Raw genomic sequence first — 19,973 nt, 5'->3', positions numbered from 1 at the left:
CAGAACTGTATCTTTTTACTCTGATAAATTAATTAGATTAGACTCTAGTTTTGTCCTTGTTAATTTTCAGGGGGTTGTCAAACTCAATATTTTTGAGAATTTGAATATTATGAAAACCAACTAAAACCGATCCAACAAACAGCAGAATCTACTACTATCCAGAAACATTATCAAAAATAAGACATGACTAAACATGACTTGCTTTCTCTTGATAACTTCATAATGCAAAAAACATTATTCAACTTAAATAGAGATGACTAAACATGACTTGCTTGCAAATGCTATTTCATTACAAGTATTTAAAAAATTGAACTTTGATATATATGTGACCAACAGTAATATGTAAAGAGATTATTACAAGTATTTATAAGCTCAAAAATGACACTAACTTTAATCATATTTTTACCTGGAATGAATTCCTAGTACTAGCGAAGTTTTCTGATGGGCAATGCACGGCCGAAGAGTTTTTCCACCTCGCCCGCCTCCATTTTCAACTCATTCAATACTTCCATCTCCTCCTTGCTTAAATCTCTTAGGAATTTTTCCTCATCTTTCTGTAGTTCTCTAAACCCTTCTACCAGTCTCTGTAATAGTGTCATTTCAGTCTCTTTGACCTTCTCCACCTCTCCTTCCAACAGCTCGACTTCACTTAAAATTGTCTTCTCTCCTTCTTCCACCTTCTTCTCAAGCCTCTCGACAAGCGGAGGCTCAGGACCACAGGTATTATCTGTGCGAATGAAGGTTTTCAAGTCTCGTCCAACACTCTGAGCTGCTTTCTCAAGCTCAGGCAAAATGGATTCCGGCAAAGTTGGACTTCTTGTATATATAACCGCCCCACCATAGCCATCCCATGCATCGTTTCTTCCTCGGTAGTAAACAAATATGTAATCATCAGGTTGATTTTCTATCTTGGACGATAAGATGTACCTATATGAGGAATGACGCTTCAGTTGTGACAGTAAAATGATCACTCTATGCATGTATGTGTTGGCTTAGTTGGTGAAAACATGAATTAATAATTCACGGCCTCATGGGTCTCAGTTTCAAATACTTAAGACAGTAAGTTGACTTGAGATTATGCCATAAGAAGTCGTAGTCTATCTCTCCGACAAAAAGGCCGTCTAAAAGGTTCACGTGGTTTGCACATTATCACATATTCCCTAGGGTAGGGGTGTACCCGAGTCACGAAGAATGAAAATAGGGAACAATTTGGAAAAATATGAAGTTCGAATCAATTCATCATATTTTTTTTTTTTTTGCTCTTTTCAAATTAATTCAAAAAATAACAATTAATTAAATGAATTATTATAACATACTAAAACTAAATTAAAATAATCAACGAGCTTTCATGTCTGATCCATAATGAGCTCGGGTTTGAGCTGGACTGAATCAATTTTTGAGGACTCGCCAAGCGGGTTTACCTCATTTCACCCTAAGAAGGGGATTACTGATTGCGTAACAAATGTAACAGATGAGGGTTCCACTTTTAGTTACAAAATGATCAACAATGGTTAAAAGGGTCACTTTCTACATTTGGTTTACTCTGTTACATGTGACTATACAATATGTAAAAAGTAAGCTATATGATTAAAACAATGAGTGGGTATCCTCAGGAGTATTTGTTTCATAAATCATATATGATCCTTAGTTGAAATCCTAATGACAATTGACAAGAAAAATATGCAGTGCACTTAAAAGCGGAAAAGCAGTAGAAGAATACCAGTCATCTTGGTAATGAAGATATTCATTATCATGATTGTACAGTATCCCAGGTTGGGTTTGGTCTTGAACGAATCTTTGCACTGCTGATCGAGTAAAAAATCCACCATCTGGTGTTTTTATTCGCCAACCTAAGTTCGCCACGAGCCTGCCATCTTCGACATGGAACTCATGTAACTGACAATCAAAGGTGTCAAATGTTGGATTCAGACCACTACTTATATACCACTTCCCACTGAAATCTGCAATGTTGAATCTCTTCACAAGGACAGCAGGATCAGGAATAGGGAATTCTCCAACATCAGACTTCTGAGGCACACATTTCTTTCGGGAAACAGCACACTCGTTGAACTCGTCAACAACTTTGTTTTCAAATAAGTCCCCACATTTGATCTGGCAAGGGATATATCAAAGAAATATTAGTTGTTCTGTGGATTATTTATTGAAACATGAAAGGGTTAAACTTTAAATACTCGTTATTCTTTGGTTCTACATAATGATGACATAAAACAAAACATATAGCTCATTAATTTGACTGAGTTTTTTTTTTTAAAAAAGAAAAATTATTGTGAAGCAGTAATCGAAACAATCTAGAAGGAATTATATCATTATTTTTAGGGAACTAGAAGGAATTATCATTATGTGGCATCCGGAAATAGCCTATATTTATTCTTAACAAAAGGGCAAGGCTGCTTCCGTTCTACCCCCTTACCTCGCCATTTGCGGAAACTCTTATACCTTGTTTAGATTGTTTGATTTGCAGGGAAAGGGAGAGAGGAGATGGAGTAATACAACATCCCTTGTTTGGATAGCAAAGAGGGTATGAGGAAATGGAGGGACCCATTTTTTCTCCTTGAAGACTGCTAAAGAAGCCTCCAATATAGAAGAGATTGTTATCCAAACGCACCCTTAAGGCACTCAGTAATAATGTTGATGAAAGGGTTCAATATTGTGCAATTGACGGTGATAGAAGCTTACCTGACATTCTGTTTCATCCGGCCTATCATTGCAGGTCTGGAGACACGCAACATTTGCTGCACATGATGGATTTGCAATGCATTTGGCAAGTTCCACTCTGTTCACATACTAGGTCAAGTAAGGTGACAAATTGAGGTTATATGTAGAATCAAAATGATCAACGATGAGAAAATTTATAATCTATTGGTGTAACTAAATGATAACATAAACTCTTCTGAATTTAAGAGAACCAATGCCATGGTAAACATATGCACCATCTTAAGGTAATCATGCATCCCTAGCAAAAATAGGATCTGTATGCAGGTTGTTAGTGTTGTGAAAGGTTTTTCTTTGCGTCATTATGAGGCACATAAGCCAATACATCAAAGAGAGCGCTAAACAAACCTTGTACAAAAGGGGTGGAGTCAGGAGTCAGAAAGTGGGTAGCAAAATTTTTGTACAACTTAAACATCGTTCCAATGAAGGGGAAGGGTATCCACACTTGAGGTTTAGTGTATCCAATAACTCAATCATTATCATAAGTACATGATATGACCTTAACTGGCCAAAATTTGTTTGTCTCATAATATTTCATTATCTGAGGTAGCATTTGACGCTATCCCTGGCAACATAGTAGCTCCATCCATGTCTACGGAACCTAGTACCTCTATTTTAACGCTCACCCAAGACTTCCTAGCTACTTTGTACACCAGTGATATAACGTGTGAAATGTGTTATCCAATAAATAATCCAACCAGAGAGATTTGACTTGACTCCACAAACTCCATGATAGAAATGCAAACACTTTCTTGCGCCATAATCAAATTAGGTCAAAGATAACAAAACCAAAATTTCACAAACAAGGGAGGAGATTCTATACGTTACCTGCACTCCTTCAGTAAACAGGTACATGTTTTAAGAGCATCGACAGCTTGTGCAGACGACATAACAAAAAATGTGCACGCCACTGCAGCTGACACATTTACCAACTGCATCCTCAATGTACTCCACTTCTGGCATAGTTTTAGCAAGGCAATGTTAAAGACAGTTCATCAGTAAGCATAACAAACCACCAGGGGAGACTGGAAAAAGTTAAGTAGTTGTGCGTTTTGCCCATTTGATGTGCTTAAAAGATTTTAAATTTTAAATTTTTGTATAATAATTCGTACTCCGTAGTATCTTATAACATTTTCAATGGTTTTGGTAAACAATATTGCTTGGGTGAGTCACTGCTAAGTGGTAACAAATCATAAATCATGTAAAGTACCTTAGGAATGATAGCATCGGCAATAATCTTCAAGGAATTAACTTGGGTATTGCATGAAATAATTCGAGATGGTTTTGACTTGCACCGATGCAGATTTTCAGATTTTGCAATGAGCTTACTAAATACAAATTGTTTTCTGCCATTAAATCTCACTTTTATTCTACCAACATCTTGGAACCGTAAAGGGTTCCTCCCTTCTTGCACCCATTTCTTGAAATTCAGTTGCGGAAGTCCAATATTTTCATCGTAGGATACCAAAATGGATCGCGCAACCAATGCCATGACTATAATTTAGTTCACATGGACCAAAGCCAGCAACGCCAAGTTTCTTAGCAAAACCCTCACTGCCAGAAATGTCAAATAGTAATAATTTAATCACCGAATTAAATGCCGCCATGGATCAGTTGTATGCAACTTTATTCGCCAAGTAATTAGTAGCGAAACGTTATAAGAATGAGCTATTGACCTTATAACAACAATAAAAACAAGACGATCACCAAATACAAAATCCACCAGCTTGGGTCAGACTTAAGAATCTCCCGTTGAAATTCTGGGGTCAAAGTTTGCATAAAATAGCACAGCTCATAAGGCCTGTATTGAAGACTGATGAAGCAACAGACAATAAGACAAGGCTAGGGTATGCCAGATTGCTTCTTGAGCTCAAGGTAGGACAAAATCTCCCTAATACTCTAGCCTTCTTGGATGAAAAAGGTGACAGGATTGATATAGAGGTAGAGTATGAGTGGAAGCCTGTGCTATGCACTAGTTGTAAGAGATTGGGGCATGTGAAGGAGGACTGTAGGAGCAGTAAGGAGGCTACCAAACTAATGATAAAGAAGAAAGAATGGAGACCAAAGCTAAGACAGCATGAACCTAAGCCTGTCATACAAGAGCAGGCTATCGCTATAGTTCAGCCTTCAACTGAGAATACTGAACAGACTCAGGGAACTGAGAAGGAACAAGCACATGATAAGCAGGACTTGTCTCATGACTCTCATCCTAAAAAAACAACTTATTTGAATATTTTAACTGGCTCACCAGACAAGGAGAGTGCAGGAGTAAAAGGAGACCCTATTCTACAACCTATATCATGATGAATATAGGTTTTTGGAATGTTCGGGGTATGAATAAAGTGAAGAAGCAACAGGAGATAAATAAATTTCTTCTTCAGAATAAGGTAGGACTGTTTGGACTCTTAGAGACTAAAATAAAACCTCAGAATCAGAATAAAGTTAGTCATAATATTTTTAGTCAGTGGAGTATTACTACTAATGCTCATAAACATCATAAGGAAGAGTTTGGTTGGTATGGGATCATCTAAAATGTGAAGTGCAGCCAATTTTCTATTCAGATCAATTGATTCATAGTAAGGTCAAGGAAAATGCTACAGGTCAGAGCTACTTTGTCACAATGGTGTATGCTTTTAATAGTATACAGAAAAGAGAGGCTTTATGGACTGATCTTAAGAGGATTGCAGGGGGGATTAATGGACCCTGGATGGTGGGGGGTGACTTCAACTGTGTGTTGACACCAGAGGAAAGATTGGGGGGAGGTTTTGTGCTGGCTGAAGCTCTTCCTTTCCAAGATTGCATAGATGCTTGTGCTTTAGTGGACAGTCCCTCTATGGGGGCTTACTTCACTTGGAATAACAAACGACAACCTGAAGATCGAGTGTTTAGTAGGCTTGATCGATGTTTAGTAAATCAGGAGTGGATGCACATAAAGAATGATTTCAAAGCTCATTTTTTGCCTGAAGGACTTTTTGATCACTGTCCACGCCTCATTTTGAATGAGGGACCTCCTCACAGTAGGAAACGAGGGTTCAAATATTTTAATATGTGGAGCAAGGCTCCTAACTTTGAAGAGGTTGTCACTCAGGGATGGGAACAGGTCATTGAAGGGACTAAGATGTACAGAGTTGCTAAAAAATTGCAAGGGTTAAAACAGGGGCTGAAAAGTTTATATAGAGCCATTTTTCTGATATTGAAAGAAGCACTGAAATAGCAGATATCAGACTTATGTCAATCCAGAAGGAGTTAGCCCTCAATCCTGCGGATGTCACCCTCAGTACTCAGGAAAAGGAGTCTCAAGAGAATTATAAGCATCTTCAGGAAGCCTGTACAGAATTTCTACAGCAAAAAGCCAAAACACAGTGGATGTCAGCAGGTGACTGCAATACAGCTTTTTTTCATGGCTCCTTAAAAGCAAGAAGAGCCAGGAATGCTGTGAATCAGATCAAAGATGCCAATGGAAAGATGCACAGTGAAGATCAGGCCATTCAACAGGCATTCTTGGCTTATTATCAAGGTCTGTTAGGGGCCAGCACAGCAACCACCAAGGTTAGTAAAAGGATCATAGCTCAAGGTACAGTCTGCTCCTCAGAACACTGTCAGATTTTAGATTTTAGAGCAAGCTGTTACCCCTGAAGAAATAAAACAGGCTATTTTCAGCATTCCTAATGATAAGTCACCAGGGCCAGATGGCTATTCCAGCAAATTCTTCAAGGACTCATGGCATATTGTAGGGGAGGAGATCATAGAGGCTATTACTGACTTCTTTTCAACAGGTCAATTACTGAAACAGATCAATACTACTACTGTTACACTAATCCCTAAGGTTGATAGACATACATCAGTGCTCCAATTCAGACCAATAGCCTGTTGTAATGTGATCTATAAAGGCATTTCAAAAATTCTTTGCAATAGACTGTCTTCTGTCCTACCTGATATCATATGACCAGTGCAAGGGGGGTTTATAAAAGGACAAAGCATCATTGAAAACATACTCATCTGTCAGGATCTCATCAGGCTTTATAATAGAAGAAGTGTCTCCCCAAGATGCCTCTTTAAACTAGATCTTCAGAAAGCTTATGATACAGTGGAGTGGGAGTTTTTAGACCAAATGCTTACACATCTTCAGCTACCTGATCATTTTAGGAAAATGCTGATGCAATGCGTGACTACAGCCACACATTCACTCAGTCTCAATGGGGAAAACTTTGGATTTTTTCCAGGAAATAGAGGGCTCAGGCAAGGAGATCCCTTATCTCCATTACTGTTCAGAGTTTGCATGGAGTACCTTACAAGACTTCTGATATACACTACCAGCAACATGGATTTTAAATATCTCCCCTTATGTAAACCAATGAAGTTGTCATGCCTTATGTTTGCGGATGACTTGCTTCTTTTTAGTAAAGGGGATGTCAAGTCAATGATGGTGCTTCTTAGAACTTTTTCTACTTTCTCAGAGGCATCATGGTTGAAACTGAGTAAAGGGAAATCAAATGTTTATTTCAATGGAGTGGCTAAAACACTGAAGGAAGAAATCATACACATATCAGGCTGCACTGAAGGAGCTTTACCCTTCAGATATTTGGGAATCCCTATTAAGGCCTCTAAACTCACAGTGCTGGAATGCCAACCCCTGGTGAATAAGGTAGTAGAGAGAATCAGAAGATTAGGAGCTAAGAAGCTCTCCTATGCAGGGAGACTCATACTTGTTAAGAGTGTCCTAGCCACATTGCATAGCTACTGGGCCTCAATTTTTATTATACCTACTGCTATTATGAATCAGATAGACTCCATATGCAGGAACTATTTATGGGATGGAGCAGTGGACTATCATAGAGCACCCTTGGTAGCATGGAACAAGATCTGTAAACCCTACAGAGAAGGGGGGTTAAATCTTACTCAGAATGGAGCATGGAACAAGGCTACTATAGGCAAATTGGCCTGGTTGGCCAGCAGCAACTCAACAAAGCTATGGGTTCAATGGGTACATCATGTGTACTTAAAAACGACTAGTTGGGAGAATTATACACCTACCAATGATACAAGCTGGAGTTGGAGGAAAATATGTCAGGCTAGAGACTTATTGAAGCCAGGCTATGATGCAAATGAGTGGAGTATGCAGGGTCCTGATAGCTATGGCACAGCAAAAGGTTACCAATGGATTAGGGAGAAAGGAGAAGAAGTTGACTGGCATAGGTTGGTGTGGAATCACTGGAGCATACCTAAGCATAAGATCATTGGCTGGATGTATCAACACCAGGCTATGAACACCAAGGAGAAATTGTTCAGATATAAGATTGCTGAAGATGATAAGTGCTGTATCTGTGCAGCAGAAACAGAATCAATTCAGCATCTCTTTTGCAGGTGTGAATACAGCAGGAGGATCCTCGCAGCAGTGGCCAGGGAATTCCATTTTCCTGCTAATTCTGATTTACGAAATGACTGGAGGAAAAAACTCAGAGGGACCAAGATGCAAAGAGCAATAAAAAATGGGGCTATCAATGCTGTCATATATCATATTTGGAATCAAAGAAATAGTAGCAGGCTGCAAAACCAGATAATAAGACCAGATAAACTAGGAGCAAGTATATGTAGAGAATTGAGCATGTATTACAGTTCCAAAAACGACCAGAGATTTAGTGATAAGGACAAGCATTACATTAATAGCCTTCTGAGGCCATCTATGTAAATGATACTATGATGTAACTATTTTCTTTTATAATATACTTACCCTTTACCAAAAAAAAAAAAAAAAATACAAAATCCACCATGGAAACAAAAGTTAGCAGGTATTAGGATTAGTTATACACACCTTCATTCCTAAACTAAGTAGCAAAACACTACTCCCTATTGAAAACATATGGAATTGGCTTGAACGAAGGGAATGTAACAGGGACATTATGAATAAATTGAACAAATAAGAATCAGTTTACAGTAACACACGAAATAGTGATAAGGAATTACAATTAAAAAAAAAAAATAGGGAGGGGAGAGGACCTTGAGGAGGTTGAGAAGGGTAAGATGGAGGGAGGGAGAAAATGGCGGGCAACGTGGTGATTCGATAGTCAGGGAAGTTGATTTATTTAAGTGTTTGTGATTCAACATATCGGATAAGTGATTATCCCTATCCCCTTCTTGTTTTTTTTTTGCTTTGGATTATCTTCTCCATTTTGTTGGACTAGAACATTACAGCAAGTCTTGTTATAAACGGATATATCCGTCTATAGCAAGAGATAGGTCAAATATCCTTAAAGTGGTGATACTTTTTTGCCCCACCACGCTAGTTGTTGTTTGCCTTATGCGTAATATGGTATGTTACTTGGTCCGTCTTTAGTTATAGACGGATAGTTATCGTCTATAATGAGATTTTGTGAGAACATTAACATCTTTTTAACAACTTTGTTTTTTTCTCATTTGATTTTATTTTCAACAACATTAATCAAATGGGGCAGGTATGGATACGAGTTTTCTTGGTGGATACTGGATACGGTATGGATGTTGGGGAGCCTATATCTGATAAGTAGAATTTTAGTCGCGTTTTACCCCTCATTTACACCTTACTCAGACTCGATTTTGCGTGCTTAAATGATTAAATAGCTCATTTTATTAACTAATTTATAATAATAAGTATAGATCTCACGCAAATGCGCGGTTTTTTAGATAGGAATATTAAAGAAAATAGCAATTATACAACTGATATTTAACTCATTTTGAAATTTAATTGTAAAATTTTTGTTATTAATGTTTTGTATTAATCGGTGGAAAATGGAAAGTTTATTATAATTCAGTTGTAGATATAATTTAATGAAAACCCAATTACAGATATGATATAATAAATATCGAACTACAGATATGATATAATGAGAGTCTATTTATAGCCAAATTCGTTTAAGCGGGAAAATTTGGGAGATCTCTTTTTTTCGAGCGTCTTTTTGCATTCAAATCCTACTTCTATAACAATATACTATATTGTATGTGTACCAAAAAAAAAACTATATATATTGTATGCAAATACTACTTATATAGCAACGCGTTAAAAGTATAAGAATTTAGCGATGTTTAAGACGAGCATTAATTATGCGTGGGATACATACGTACTCAATGTCAACTGAACATAGGTGATACGTACAATTTATATAGACTTTTTAGCCTCTTATTGCACGCATTTCTATGCCATTTACATTGCTTTGTATTGCAAAATGCCCCGAATTGGCTACTTTGGTTTGTTTTGTCTTAATTGCATAAATGGACCTAAAAGTAGTGGAATCGTGCCTTATTCGTCCCACTTTGCATGCATTACAAGGAGACGGAGATTTAGAGCAGAAGTCGTACCTCGGGAAGCGTGAAGGGAGGTCCTTGGAAGGCTAACCAGACGAGTTTGATGCTGCTCTCAGTGGAAAGTGCTCGATCGAGAGCTTTGGATGGTCGATCGAGTAATTTGGCAGATGCAGGAGTTCGATCGAGTGGTTCCTGAATTCGATCGAAGATGGTTATTATGGGAGTGTTCGATCGAGAGCTACTTTTGCTCGATCGAACAGTTTTGCTGGAGAAGTACTCGATCGAGGGGAATAAAAAGCCTCGATCGAGTGATTAGCTAGATTACACGGGTTAACTAATCCGTGTTTAGGTTTACTTTTGTTAATTTTTATTTCCCTATATAAGGAAGTCGCCATTAGGTCATAAGTATGTTTTTAACAACTCATACTTTACTCTTAATCTCTGAACTTTTGCTCTTAATTAATGCTGCTACTTAATCTTGTAACCCTTCTCTTCCCTTAATCTTAATCCTTTCTATTCTTAATCATTGTTCTCTTATTTATTGTTCTTGTTTAATTGTTTATGTTGCATCTCTATTATCTTTCTATCATGTCTACCCTTAATATATTCATGATTGTTGTTATTGTTATTGATTTCAAAAGCATGAGTAGCTAAACCCTTCTACGTTAGGATTAGGGGAGCCATGGTAGTAAAGTGACGATGTTGTGAATAGGCTAGATGATTTATTTGTGAGAATCTGCGACCATAGCAATATAACTATAACATGTTTAGTTGAGTGCACGCTTCTAAATAACTTTAATTTGGTTAATTTTGTTCCTGGATCGGAAGATTGAAATGAACAGACCTGCTATGAACAGTAGATTACTCTAATGAGGACGGAAGTTAAGTTAGTGGAAATCTAGGGTGGATAGCGGACCGGAAGGACCTTTCCTTTGCCCTTCTCACAGTAGATTGTCTAGACTATTTATGACCAAGTCGATGATCTGCCATGGTGAACCGAAATCCTGACATACCTCTTTTATCTGATCTCATATCTTTTATTTTCTCACTTATTGCTCTTAGCTTTACTTCTCTTGACCTTTACCTTCAGTAGTTTTAGAAAACAAATTAAAACCCCCAATTGTGACTAGATAGACGGACTTACAGATAGATATCTTGCCTCCATGTGGAGATCGACCCTACTTATCGCTATCTTCTGTTAGTTATACTTAGGTATTTATTTTTGGTACATAACGACCGTATCAAATTTTGGCGTCGTTGCCGGGGAGGCAATAGCTTATTTATCTGTTCTTTGTTTCGTTTATCTCTCTCGGTCTCAGGGAATTTTTATTCCTTGAGACAGTTCTCACTTATTTTCTCCAGAGCTGTTTATGCCCAGGTCTAACAAGTCAGAGTTAGTTCCAGTTGATCCTGAGCCAGAAAGGACCTTTCGCATTAGACAAAGACTGCAGAGGAAAATTCAAAGGAAGCATTGAATACTTTTGAACCAGAGCTAGAACACTTTCTTTTTGCAGAAGACCCGTCTTGTGAAGAAGACAGATCTATTTCTGCCGTAAATCAAGTGAAAATGCCTAATATCACGAGTCACTCAGAGCCCACAGCTGCCTCAATCCCTAAAGGTTTCAAGCTTGCGACCGAGGATGGCAATACTTTCGACATCCGACCATCATATATCAACCTGGTCGAACGGAACTTGTTCCGAGGCGTGGCGGGTGAAGATCCGCGTAAACATATGGAGGTTTTCACTGATTACTTCTCTACCATTCCCGCCACTAAGGGAGTGACCCAGGATAATTTCTTTGACCGATGGAGCCCGTGAATGGCTCACTGATCTTGATCGAACTGCAGGCGGTATTACTGACTGGGAGAGTTTGGCCCTTGCTTTTTATAAAAGGTATTTTCCTCCATAACGAACTAATCAGCTGAGAGGGAAATTACAAGTTTCAAGCAGACACCAGATGAGAACTTGTATGAAGCTTGGTGCCGTTTCAAGAAGTTGGTGAGGTCTCTTCCTCACCATGGTTTTGATCAGTGGTTCTTATGCAGCCAGTTCTATAATGGGTTGTATGATGACCACCGTGCTATCTTGGACGCCTCATCTAATGGGCGATTTCAGAAGAACAATGATGATGACAAGGGATGGGGTATTATAGAAGAAATGGCTACCCATTGTGCTGAGTATGGGAACCCGAGAGGAGGTATTCGTACTGTTTCTTCAGTAGATAGTGCAGTTGTGGCTCAGCTGGAAGCCATGAATGCCCGTTTTGACAAGCTAGAGTTGCAAAGTGCTGGTGACCAACAAACGGTTCACTTGTTGACTAGACAAGAAGCCGTTACTTGTGCGAAGAGTGGGAGTAACGACAGTCACACTACTGTAGACTGTCTAACTGAGAAGGAGCAAGTTCTTGCCTTTCAGCAATATAGGCAAGGAGGTTCCTATTATAATAACCAGAGTGGAGTCCATCCCAATTTGAGATGGACTAGTCAGAATGTGTTGAATCCTACCTTTCCTCCGCAGCAGCAACAAGCTTACATCCCTCCTCACAAAGCTCAATAAGGCTTTCAAAAGCCTCCATCCTTTCCACCGCCGCAACAAGGTACTTCCTCAAGTCGTGTTAGTGAGATGATCGAGTTGAAGTCGATGATCCAATCATTGACTATACAACTGCAGAAGAGTGACTAACAGAAAGATGCGTCGATAAAGTCACTTGAGTCTCAAATTGCTCAACTCACGGCTAACCAATCTTCAAGGAAGCCGAGTCATTTACCGTCTCAACCCGAGAACAATCAACATGAGACGATTAATCTGATAAATTTGTGAAGCGGTCTTTCCTATGAAGGACCCAAAATGTCAACTGATGAGGACATATCCGACCCGGAGAGTACTGTAGCAGGCCATGAACAGTCGTCATTGAACGAAACTGAAAGATCATAGAGCCATATTAGACTCTCTAATAAAATTAATTTATTTCATAAATTGTTATTTAGGTGATCTATGTAACATGCATGCTAATATGAAAGCATAAAAAGAAAGTATAAGGAAAAACAATTTCCTTACATTGAATTTGTGGTAAAAGGGCACAAGCTAGTTCACCTTACTAGCTTGTTCTTGAGCTTAAACCAAATGGAAGATCCTCCTTACAAATCTTCAATAAGAAGATATCCTTCTTGTTGCACCCAAGAACTAACCCAATAATAATAACAAGTATTGACTAGTAACTTGTTAATTTTATACTCTTGATAATATTTTAATTTTACTAACTTTCTTAGTAAATATTAATGTATGTATACTAACAACTTAGTAGTGATTAATTATTATTATTTTAGAGAGATGGAGAAAAATTGTTACATGCAAGAATGTAGAGTGTAGAAGTGAGGTAGTGTAAAATGTGAACAATAGATGGAGTATATAGGAAGGGAAGTGGCGGGTGGAGGTGGAGTGAGGGAGTGGAGAAATTTTGTCTTATGTTTTTATCTTACATCACATGCAAAATCCTACATAAGATAGATTATGGTAGTATACAAAATAAGGTGAAATGATTATGTGAGTAATCATCCACTACTCTTATTTTACACGGTCCAATTGACCATTTACGGGTCCATGTTGGTTCTTATATTTGTCGCACAAATCCGTGTAATTTTTATTTTAAAGATCGTATCATGTTTAAATACTTACATAATTAATTCGTCCAATTCACTCCGTAAATATACGTGTACCACTACACATATTATTTACGTACTAATATTAATCACATTAATCAATTAGTACAATTTTAGTAAATTAATAGTTAATTAACTAAAACCCGTTTCCCAAAACTTATTATTTAATTATCGCATAATTAAATAATAAGTGCCGCTCCTCGAGTTCGCAACTCGAAATCTCTCTAAAAATAATCGACTAACTTTTTAGTCTACAAATCTAGGGACTAAATAAATTGTATCTCATACAATTAATTAGTTGTCTATTGGGGTTCGTTCCTTTAGGTGTGACCGAAAGGGGTCAATTGATCACCGCCGTCTCACGACAATAACGTCAAACTCTAGTTAGCCAACCGTTATCGATTTACGTTAATCAACTGACGAGGATCAAATAATTAAATATCTGATGATATTCCATTAATGAGATTTATTATGTTAACGCACTATTGTGGAGGACACTAACTCCAACAATCTCCCACTTTTCCGATACAAGGTGTGCGCTACCAATTCTCTTGTCCATTTTAATCTCCCACTCAATGCAAGGTGTCTTTCAGGTCGCACTTGCACATGAACACACCGCGAGTGGTTTTCTCGATCGGGAGTGTGACTACCTGACCGGAAAAATCTCTCACAGATTACTTCCGAGCGTGGCCACGCATTTGTAGTCATTAACTCCTCGAGTGGCCTAGAGATATAGTTACCCAACGTGGGTGGACAATTCTTGTATGCCCTATCTATTCTATTGCACAATATAGCTCACCATGACCTACTAAATGCCCTTTTGGCCTCCTTTCACGGCACGACCTAGGACAAAAACCGAAGTCACTCGGAAACTGCACCTGCTCAGATAATAGTCTCCAGTCAAAAGAATTGACTCATTAGAACATCTTAGAGATCCCCGCCACGACCAGGCGTCTATAATAGAACTTAGGGACTCTCTAAATGGTCACTGTCCGGCAAAGTGTCACACACTCTGCCTATGTAATCGACCAATCATCACGTATGACCTTATGGTGTTGAACAACCATTAATCGACTTACAATCTAGTCACTCCGAGACGTCACCTCATTAAGTGACTAGGGACAAAATACAATGTTCATCTTATTCACTTGAATAGTGTTCAATATTGTCTCCACAACTTATTCAGATAAATAAGGTATTAAAATTTAGTCACACTAAATAAAAGATTCATAAAAGAATGAATACGAAAACAATGATTGTGATTATCATATATATAATAAAAGATACACTATCCAATTATTACATATCCATAATATAAAGAAAATCTGGTACTCGTCTCAATCCCATAGCGACGACATGACCATCATGCTTAGCCTTTGATAAAGGCTTGGTTAAAGGATCAGCAATATTATCATCTGTCCCAACCTTACAAATGTCAATTTCCTTCCTTTCCACATAATCTTTAATTACATGGTATTTCCTTTCAATGTGTCTAGATTTGTTACTAGACTTAGGCTCTTTGGCTTGAAAAATAGCTCCAATGTTATCACAAAATAGAGTGATAGGATCTTTGGCGGAATGGACTACACCTAGCCCCTCCATGAATTGCCTAATCCAAGCGACTTCCTTCGTGACCTCAAACGGCCGCAAGGTACTCGGACCCCTCTGTTGTAGAATCCGCAGTAACACTTTGCTTGAAGCTCTTCCAGCAAACAACTCCTCCATTTAGCATAAAAACATAGCCGGATTGGGATTTCATGTCATCCCGATCGGTTTGGAAACTTGCGTCCGTGTAACCTCTTACACGCAACTCAGTTTCTCCTCCAAACACTAAGAACGAATCCTTAGTCCTTCTCAAGTACTTAAGGATGTTCTTTATGGCTATCCAGTGACTCTCACCAGGCTTGGCTTGATACCGACTTATCATGCTCAAGGCATACGCAACGTCGGGACGAGTGCAAATCATAGCATACATGATAGACCCAACATCGGAAGCATAAGGGACGGTCTTCATGTGTTCAATTTCCTTAGGGGTGGAGGGAGACTATGACTTGCTCAAAGTAATCCCTTGGCCCATAGGTAGAAATCCTCTCTTAGAGTCTTTCATATTAAACCGGTCAAGAACTTTGTCAATATAAGCTTCTTGACTCAATGCTAGAATCCTCTTGGACCTATCCCTATAGATCCTGATACCTAAGATTCGTTGTGCATCTCCCAAGTCCTTCATTTGGAAGTGTTTCCCTAGCCACTCCTTAACGGAAGTGAGTGATGGAACATCATTCCCAATGAGCAATATGGCATCCACATATACGACAAGGAATGCAACCTTACTCCCACTAAACTTCATGTATAAACACGGTTCTTCCACACTTCTAGTGAAACCATATTGTTTAATAACATGATCAAAGCGATGATTCCAACTCCTAGATGCTTGCTTAAGACCATAAATGGACTTCTTGAGCTTACACACCTTCTTAGGGTTAGATGTATCCACAAAATCTTCAGGTTGTATCATGTACACCTCTTCTTCTAGAATCCCATTCAAGAAGGCGGTTTTAACATCCATTTGCCAAATCTCATAATCATGAAATGCGGCAACCGCTAAGATTATCCTGATGGACCTAAGCATAGCGACTGGAGCGAAGGTTTCGTCATAGTGTAAACCATGAACTTGGGTGAAACCTTTTGCCACCAATCTAGCTTTGTAAACATCCACATGTTTATCCACGCCGAGCATAATTTTATATATCTATTTACACTGAAGGGGTCGCACTCCCTCAGGTAAATCCACCAAGTCCCATACTTGGTTCTCGTACATGGAATCCATTTCGGATCGCATGGCTTCTAGCCAAAGCGAGGAGTCGGGACTAGACATGGCCGATTTTTAGGTAGTGGGTTCATCACTTTCAAAAAGTAACAAAACACCATCTTCTTTGATGTTACCAAGGTAACGGTCAGGTGGATTAGAAATCCTACTTGACTTTCTAGGAATAATTACCGTTTCAGAGGAAGAGGGAATGCTATCCTCCACATTCTCCTCTACCTCATTCTTGGTTTGTGGCTCTCGAACTTCTTCAAGTTTAAATTTTCTCCCACTCTGTCTCCTAGAAATAAACTCCTTTTCTAGGAAGACAGCATCACGAGCCACAAACACTTTGTTCTCGTGTTTATTGTAGAAGTAATACCCACGTGTTTCCCTTGGATATCCTACAAAAAGGCATTTGTCAGACCTGGGTGCAAGCTTATTATCAGACTTGATCTTAACGTATGCTTCACAACCCCAAATACGCATGAATGACAAATAAGGGACTTTCCCTGTCCATATCTCATATGCAGTCTTATCGGCCGCTTTAGTCGGGCTTCGATTTAGTGAAAATACTGCAGACAAGAGGGCAAAACCCCAAAATGAACTAGGAAGCTCAGTTAGACTCATCATTGACCGAACCATATCAAGTAAAGTTCGGTTTCTCCTTTCGACCACACCATTTAACTGCGGTGTGCCAGGAGGAGTCCATTGTGATACTATACCACAATCTTTTAGGTGTGAATCAAATTCAATATTTAGATACTCACCACCACGGTCGGACCGTAGGGTCTTTATCTTTTTATCCAATTGGTTCTCTACTTCTTTTTGGAACTCTTTGAATTTGTCAAAGGCTTCACTCTTGTTTTTCATTAAGTAGACATACCCATATCTACTTAAGTCATCAGTAAAAGTGATGAAGTAGTGAAAACCTCCTCTAGCGGTGATGGTTAATGGTCCACACACATCCGTATGTATGAGAGCCAAAACCTCACTAGCTCGTGTCCCTTTTCCCGCAAAAGGTGCACGAGTCATCTTGCCTAAAAGGCAAGACTCGCATGTACCATAAGATTCGAAACCAAATGGTTTGAGCACTTTTGATGAAGCAAGTCTCTTAATGCGTCTTTCGTTTATGTGGCCTAAACGACAATGCCAAAGGTAGGTTTCGTTTGGATCACCCTTTTTGAGCTTTTTAGTTTCCACATGATAAACGTCATTAACATCATTTAAAACATAAATGCCTCCAATTGAAATGGCCTTGCCATAAACCACATCATTAAAAGAAAAAGTACAACACTTGTCCTTAATCATAAAACAAAAGCCTTCCGCGTCTAACGCGGAAATGGAGATGATGTTCTTAGTTAAAGTTGGTACAAAATAACACTTATTTAAATACAACTCTAAACCACTAGCTAAAGTGAGCACATAGGTCCCCACGGAAACGGCGGCTACTCTAGCTCCATTGCCCATGCGGAGATCCACATCACCTTTTGCTAGTGCTTGCACGTCCCTTAAACCCTGCAAATGGTTACAAAGGTGAGAGCCACATCCGGTATCAAGTACCCAAGTGGAAGTACAAGCATAATTAACGTCTATCACATAGAGAGATGAAATCATACCAATAGGCGTCACACGCCCTTCCTTGAAATCCTCCAAGAATTTGGGACAACTCCTCCTATAATGCCCCTTCCCATTACAATGGAAACATTCGGCCTCGGAGAGCTTGACACTTTTTGCCTTAGGATTTCCATTTTCAACGGCTTTCTCCTTTCCCTTGTCATTTTTCTTTGACGATTTCTTGAATTGAGACTTTTCTTTCCCTTTTCCTTTCTTGACTCCAAGAGACATGTTCTTTAACTTCATGATTAAAACATCTCCTTTTTCACTCCCACTAGCCTCCATATCACTCTCCGCTTGGGTGAGGAGTGCATGAATTTCATGGTAACTTTTATCCATGTCATTCACGTTGTAGTTTACCCTAAAGTAGGCAAACTTGGTGGGGAGTGAGTGGAGGATACGATCCACCACAAGAGTCTTAGGAATCTTACACTCTAGACGCTCTAGGATGTCAACATATTCGACCATTTTGAGTACATGGGGACCAACCTTTAGGCCCTTCTCAAGCTTAGCTTCAAAGAAGCGTGCCGCCGCATCGTATTGACGGACTTTTGGTGTTTGTGAAAACATAGTAATCATACGAGTGGAAATCTCGTATGCATTTAAAGAAATGCATGATAGCTTGAGCTTTGGGGATATTGACCATATCAACACACTTGATATCATTCAACATCCTCACATAGTCATCATAGGCGGTCCGCACCGCCGATGAAGCTCTTGCACCGGGCTCGATTGGAGGAGCATCGGTCAAGTAAGTGAGCACATTGTCGGACAACGCGACACTTTTGATGTTGGATTCCCATTCAAGAAAGTTACTACCGTCATCTTTTAAAATACATTTGTCCATTACGGACCTTAGCCATGAATCTTTGCCTAGTGAAGTAGTTGATGGAGTTGATGAAGTTGCCATTGCGAATTAAAATGCTACAATAAAAAGGAAAAATTAACATTCATTGTTTTAAAAATTACTTGTAAAAACATGTTTAGCAAGTTTTAACATTTATATAATGACCTCCCACTAAATTATATAAATGATTCCAAGACCTAAATATTAAACAAAAATGAGCATCTCTTGGGCGAAACATCCCATAATTGCGTAAATTCGGTAAGTCACGTTGACTAATTCTACCTCTAGAACTCTTGGTTGACGAATTTCCTCAAATTCATCTACTAGCCCCGGAACACAAGACCGTTGATACCGTCGTTTAGTATCAAAATTTAAATTTATAATACCGAACTAAACTAACATAAGCTAGTGGTAGTACGGGTCGAACCACAAAGAGACAAGGTTAATTATGGTTGCTAATTTTTAATCTATTGAAGTAACAATTTAAAAGGGGGTTTGATTTGGTTTGAAACTAAGTTGCAAGTGAAATAAAATGCTGTAAAAAGATGAAAACAATAATAGAGAAATAGCTAGGACGATCGGTTCACTACAGTTTCGACGACATTAATCAAAAGTAGGTCTGATATGAGTACGATATTCAGGTAAATGACGAGTCCTCTCGGTCCACTGTCAACAGGAAACACCCTTTCGGTCTGAATTCCCTCCCTGAATCACACTAACTAACTTTCGTTCTGGTCAGTGTAACTAAGTCTGCAACTTCTATCTCCTTTCGGTCTCAAGGGTAGACTAATTATCATAGTTTTAGGTCTATTCTATTCCAATCTTACGATCTAGGTCTAGAATTCCCAAATCAATTAACAATTCTCCTCTTGGTCTCCTTATTAATTGTAGCAATTAAACAACTATGATAAAAGAATTACCGACCTGAACAATCCTACAACATCCTAAGCCGTCTACACTATAGATCTCCTCACATCCTAGCGAAGGGAATCTAGCTACTCATATTAGGAATAACAACAACAATAAATTTAACTA

The 19,973-nt window shown here is 38.7% G+C and overlaps 2 protein-coding genes across 8 annotated transcripts; one reads left to right on the top strand and one right to left on the bottom strand.

The window, feature by feature from the left end:
* Window positions 1-184: 184 nt before the first annotated feature.
* Window positions 185-8,870, bottom strand: LOC141642833 (violaxanthin de-epoxidase, chloroplastic). Of its 7 annotated transcripts, none has more exons than XM_074451777.1 (8): window positions 8,731-8,865; window positions 7,956-8,159; window positions 7,768-7,866; window positions 3,944-4,287; window positions 3,562-3,689; window positions 2,698-2,794; window positions 1,721-2,112; window positions 185-927 (listed from the first exon to the last, which is right to left on the bottom strand). In XM_074451777.1, exons 4-8 carry the CDS (start codon window positions 4,223-4,225, stop codon window positions 426-428), a joined length of 1,401 nt encoding a protein of 466 aa, XP_074307878.1. In that variant the 5' UTR covers window positions 4,226-4,287; window positions 7,768-7,866; window positions 7,956-8,159; window positions 8,731-8,865; the 3' UTR covers window positions 185-425. The 7 variants fall into 7 exon arrangements, with proteins under 7 accessions (XP_074307878.1, XP_074307876.1, XP_074307877.1 ...); XM_074451775.1 differs by having other exon boundaries at window positions 7,956-8,055; window positions 8,731-8,848; XM_074451776.1 differs by lacking the exon at window positions 7,768-7,866 and having other exon boundaries at window positions 7,956-8,055; window positions 8,731-8,848.
* On the top strand, window positions 5,354-5,947 carry LOC141641041 (uncharacterized). The gene has a single exon (XM_074449718.1). It carries the CDS (start codon window positions 5,354-5,356, stop codon window positions 5,945-5,947), a length of 594 nt encoding a protein of 197 aa, XP_074305819.1.
* Window positions 8,871-19,973: the final 11,103 nt, after the last annotated feature.

The sequence above is a fragment of the Silene latifolia genome, chromosome 2 (assembly GCF_048544455.1).
Source record: "Silene latifolia isolate original U9 population chromosome 2, ASM4854445v1, whole genome shotgun sequence".
In the NCBI taxonomy this organism is placed as follows: domain Eukaryota; kingdom Viridiplantae; phylum Streptophyta; class Magnoliopsida; order Caryophyllales; family Caryophyllaceae; genus Silene; species Silene latifolia.
Note: the sequence above shows the minus strand (reverse complement) of the source record. Positions and strands in the feature narration are given on the sequence as shown.

Excerpts from the sequence above, each read along its gene's own strand:
- LOC141641041 (XM_074449718.1), top strand. The coding sequence starts at position 5,354 with ATGGTGTATGCTTTTAATAGTATACAGAAAAGAGAGGCTTTATGGACT.
- LOC141642833 (XM_074451774.1), bottom strand. The coding sequence starts at position 4,225 with ATGGCATTGGTTGCGCGATCCATTTTGGTATCCTACGATGAAAATATT. Across the intron at positions 2,795-3,561 it reads TGTTTACTGAAGGAGTGCAG|AGTGGAACTTGCCAAATGCA; the intron begins GTAACGTATAGA and ends GTATGTGAACAG. Across the intron at positions 2,113-2,697 it reads CGGATGAAACAGAATGTCAG|ATCAAATGTGGGGACTTATT; the intron begins GTAAGCTTCTAT and ends ATCCCTTGCCAG.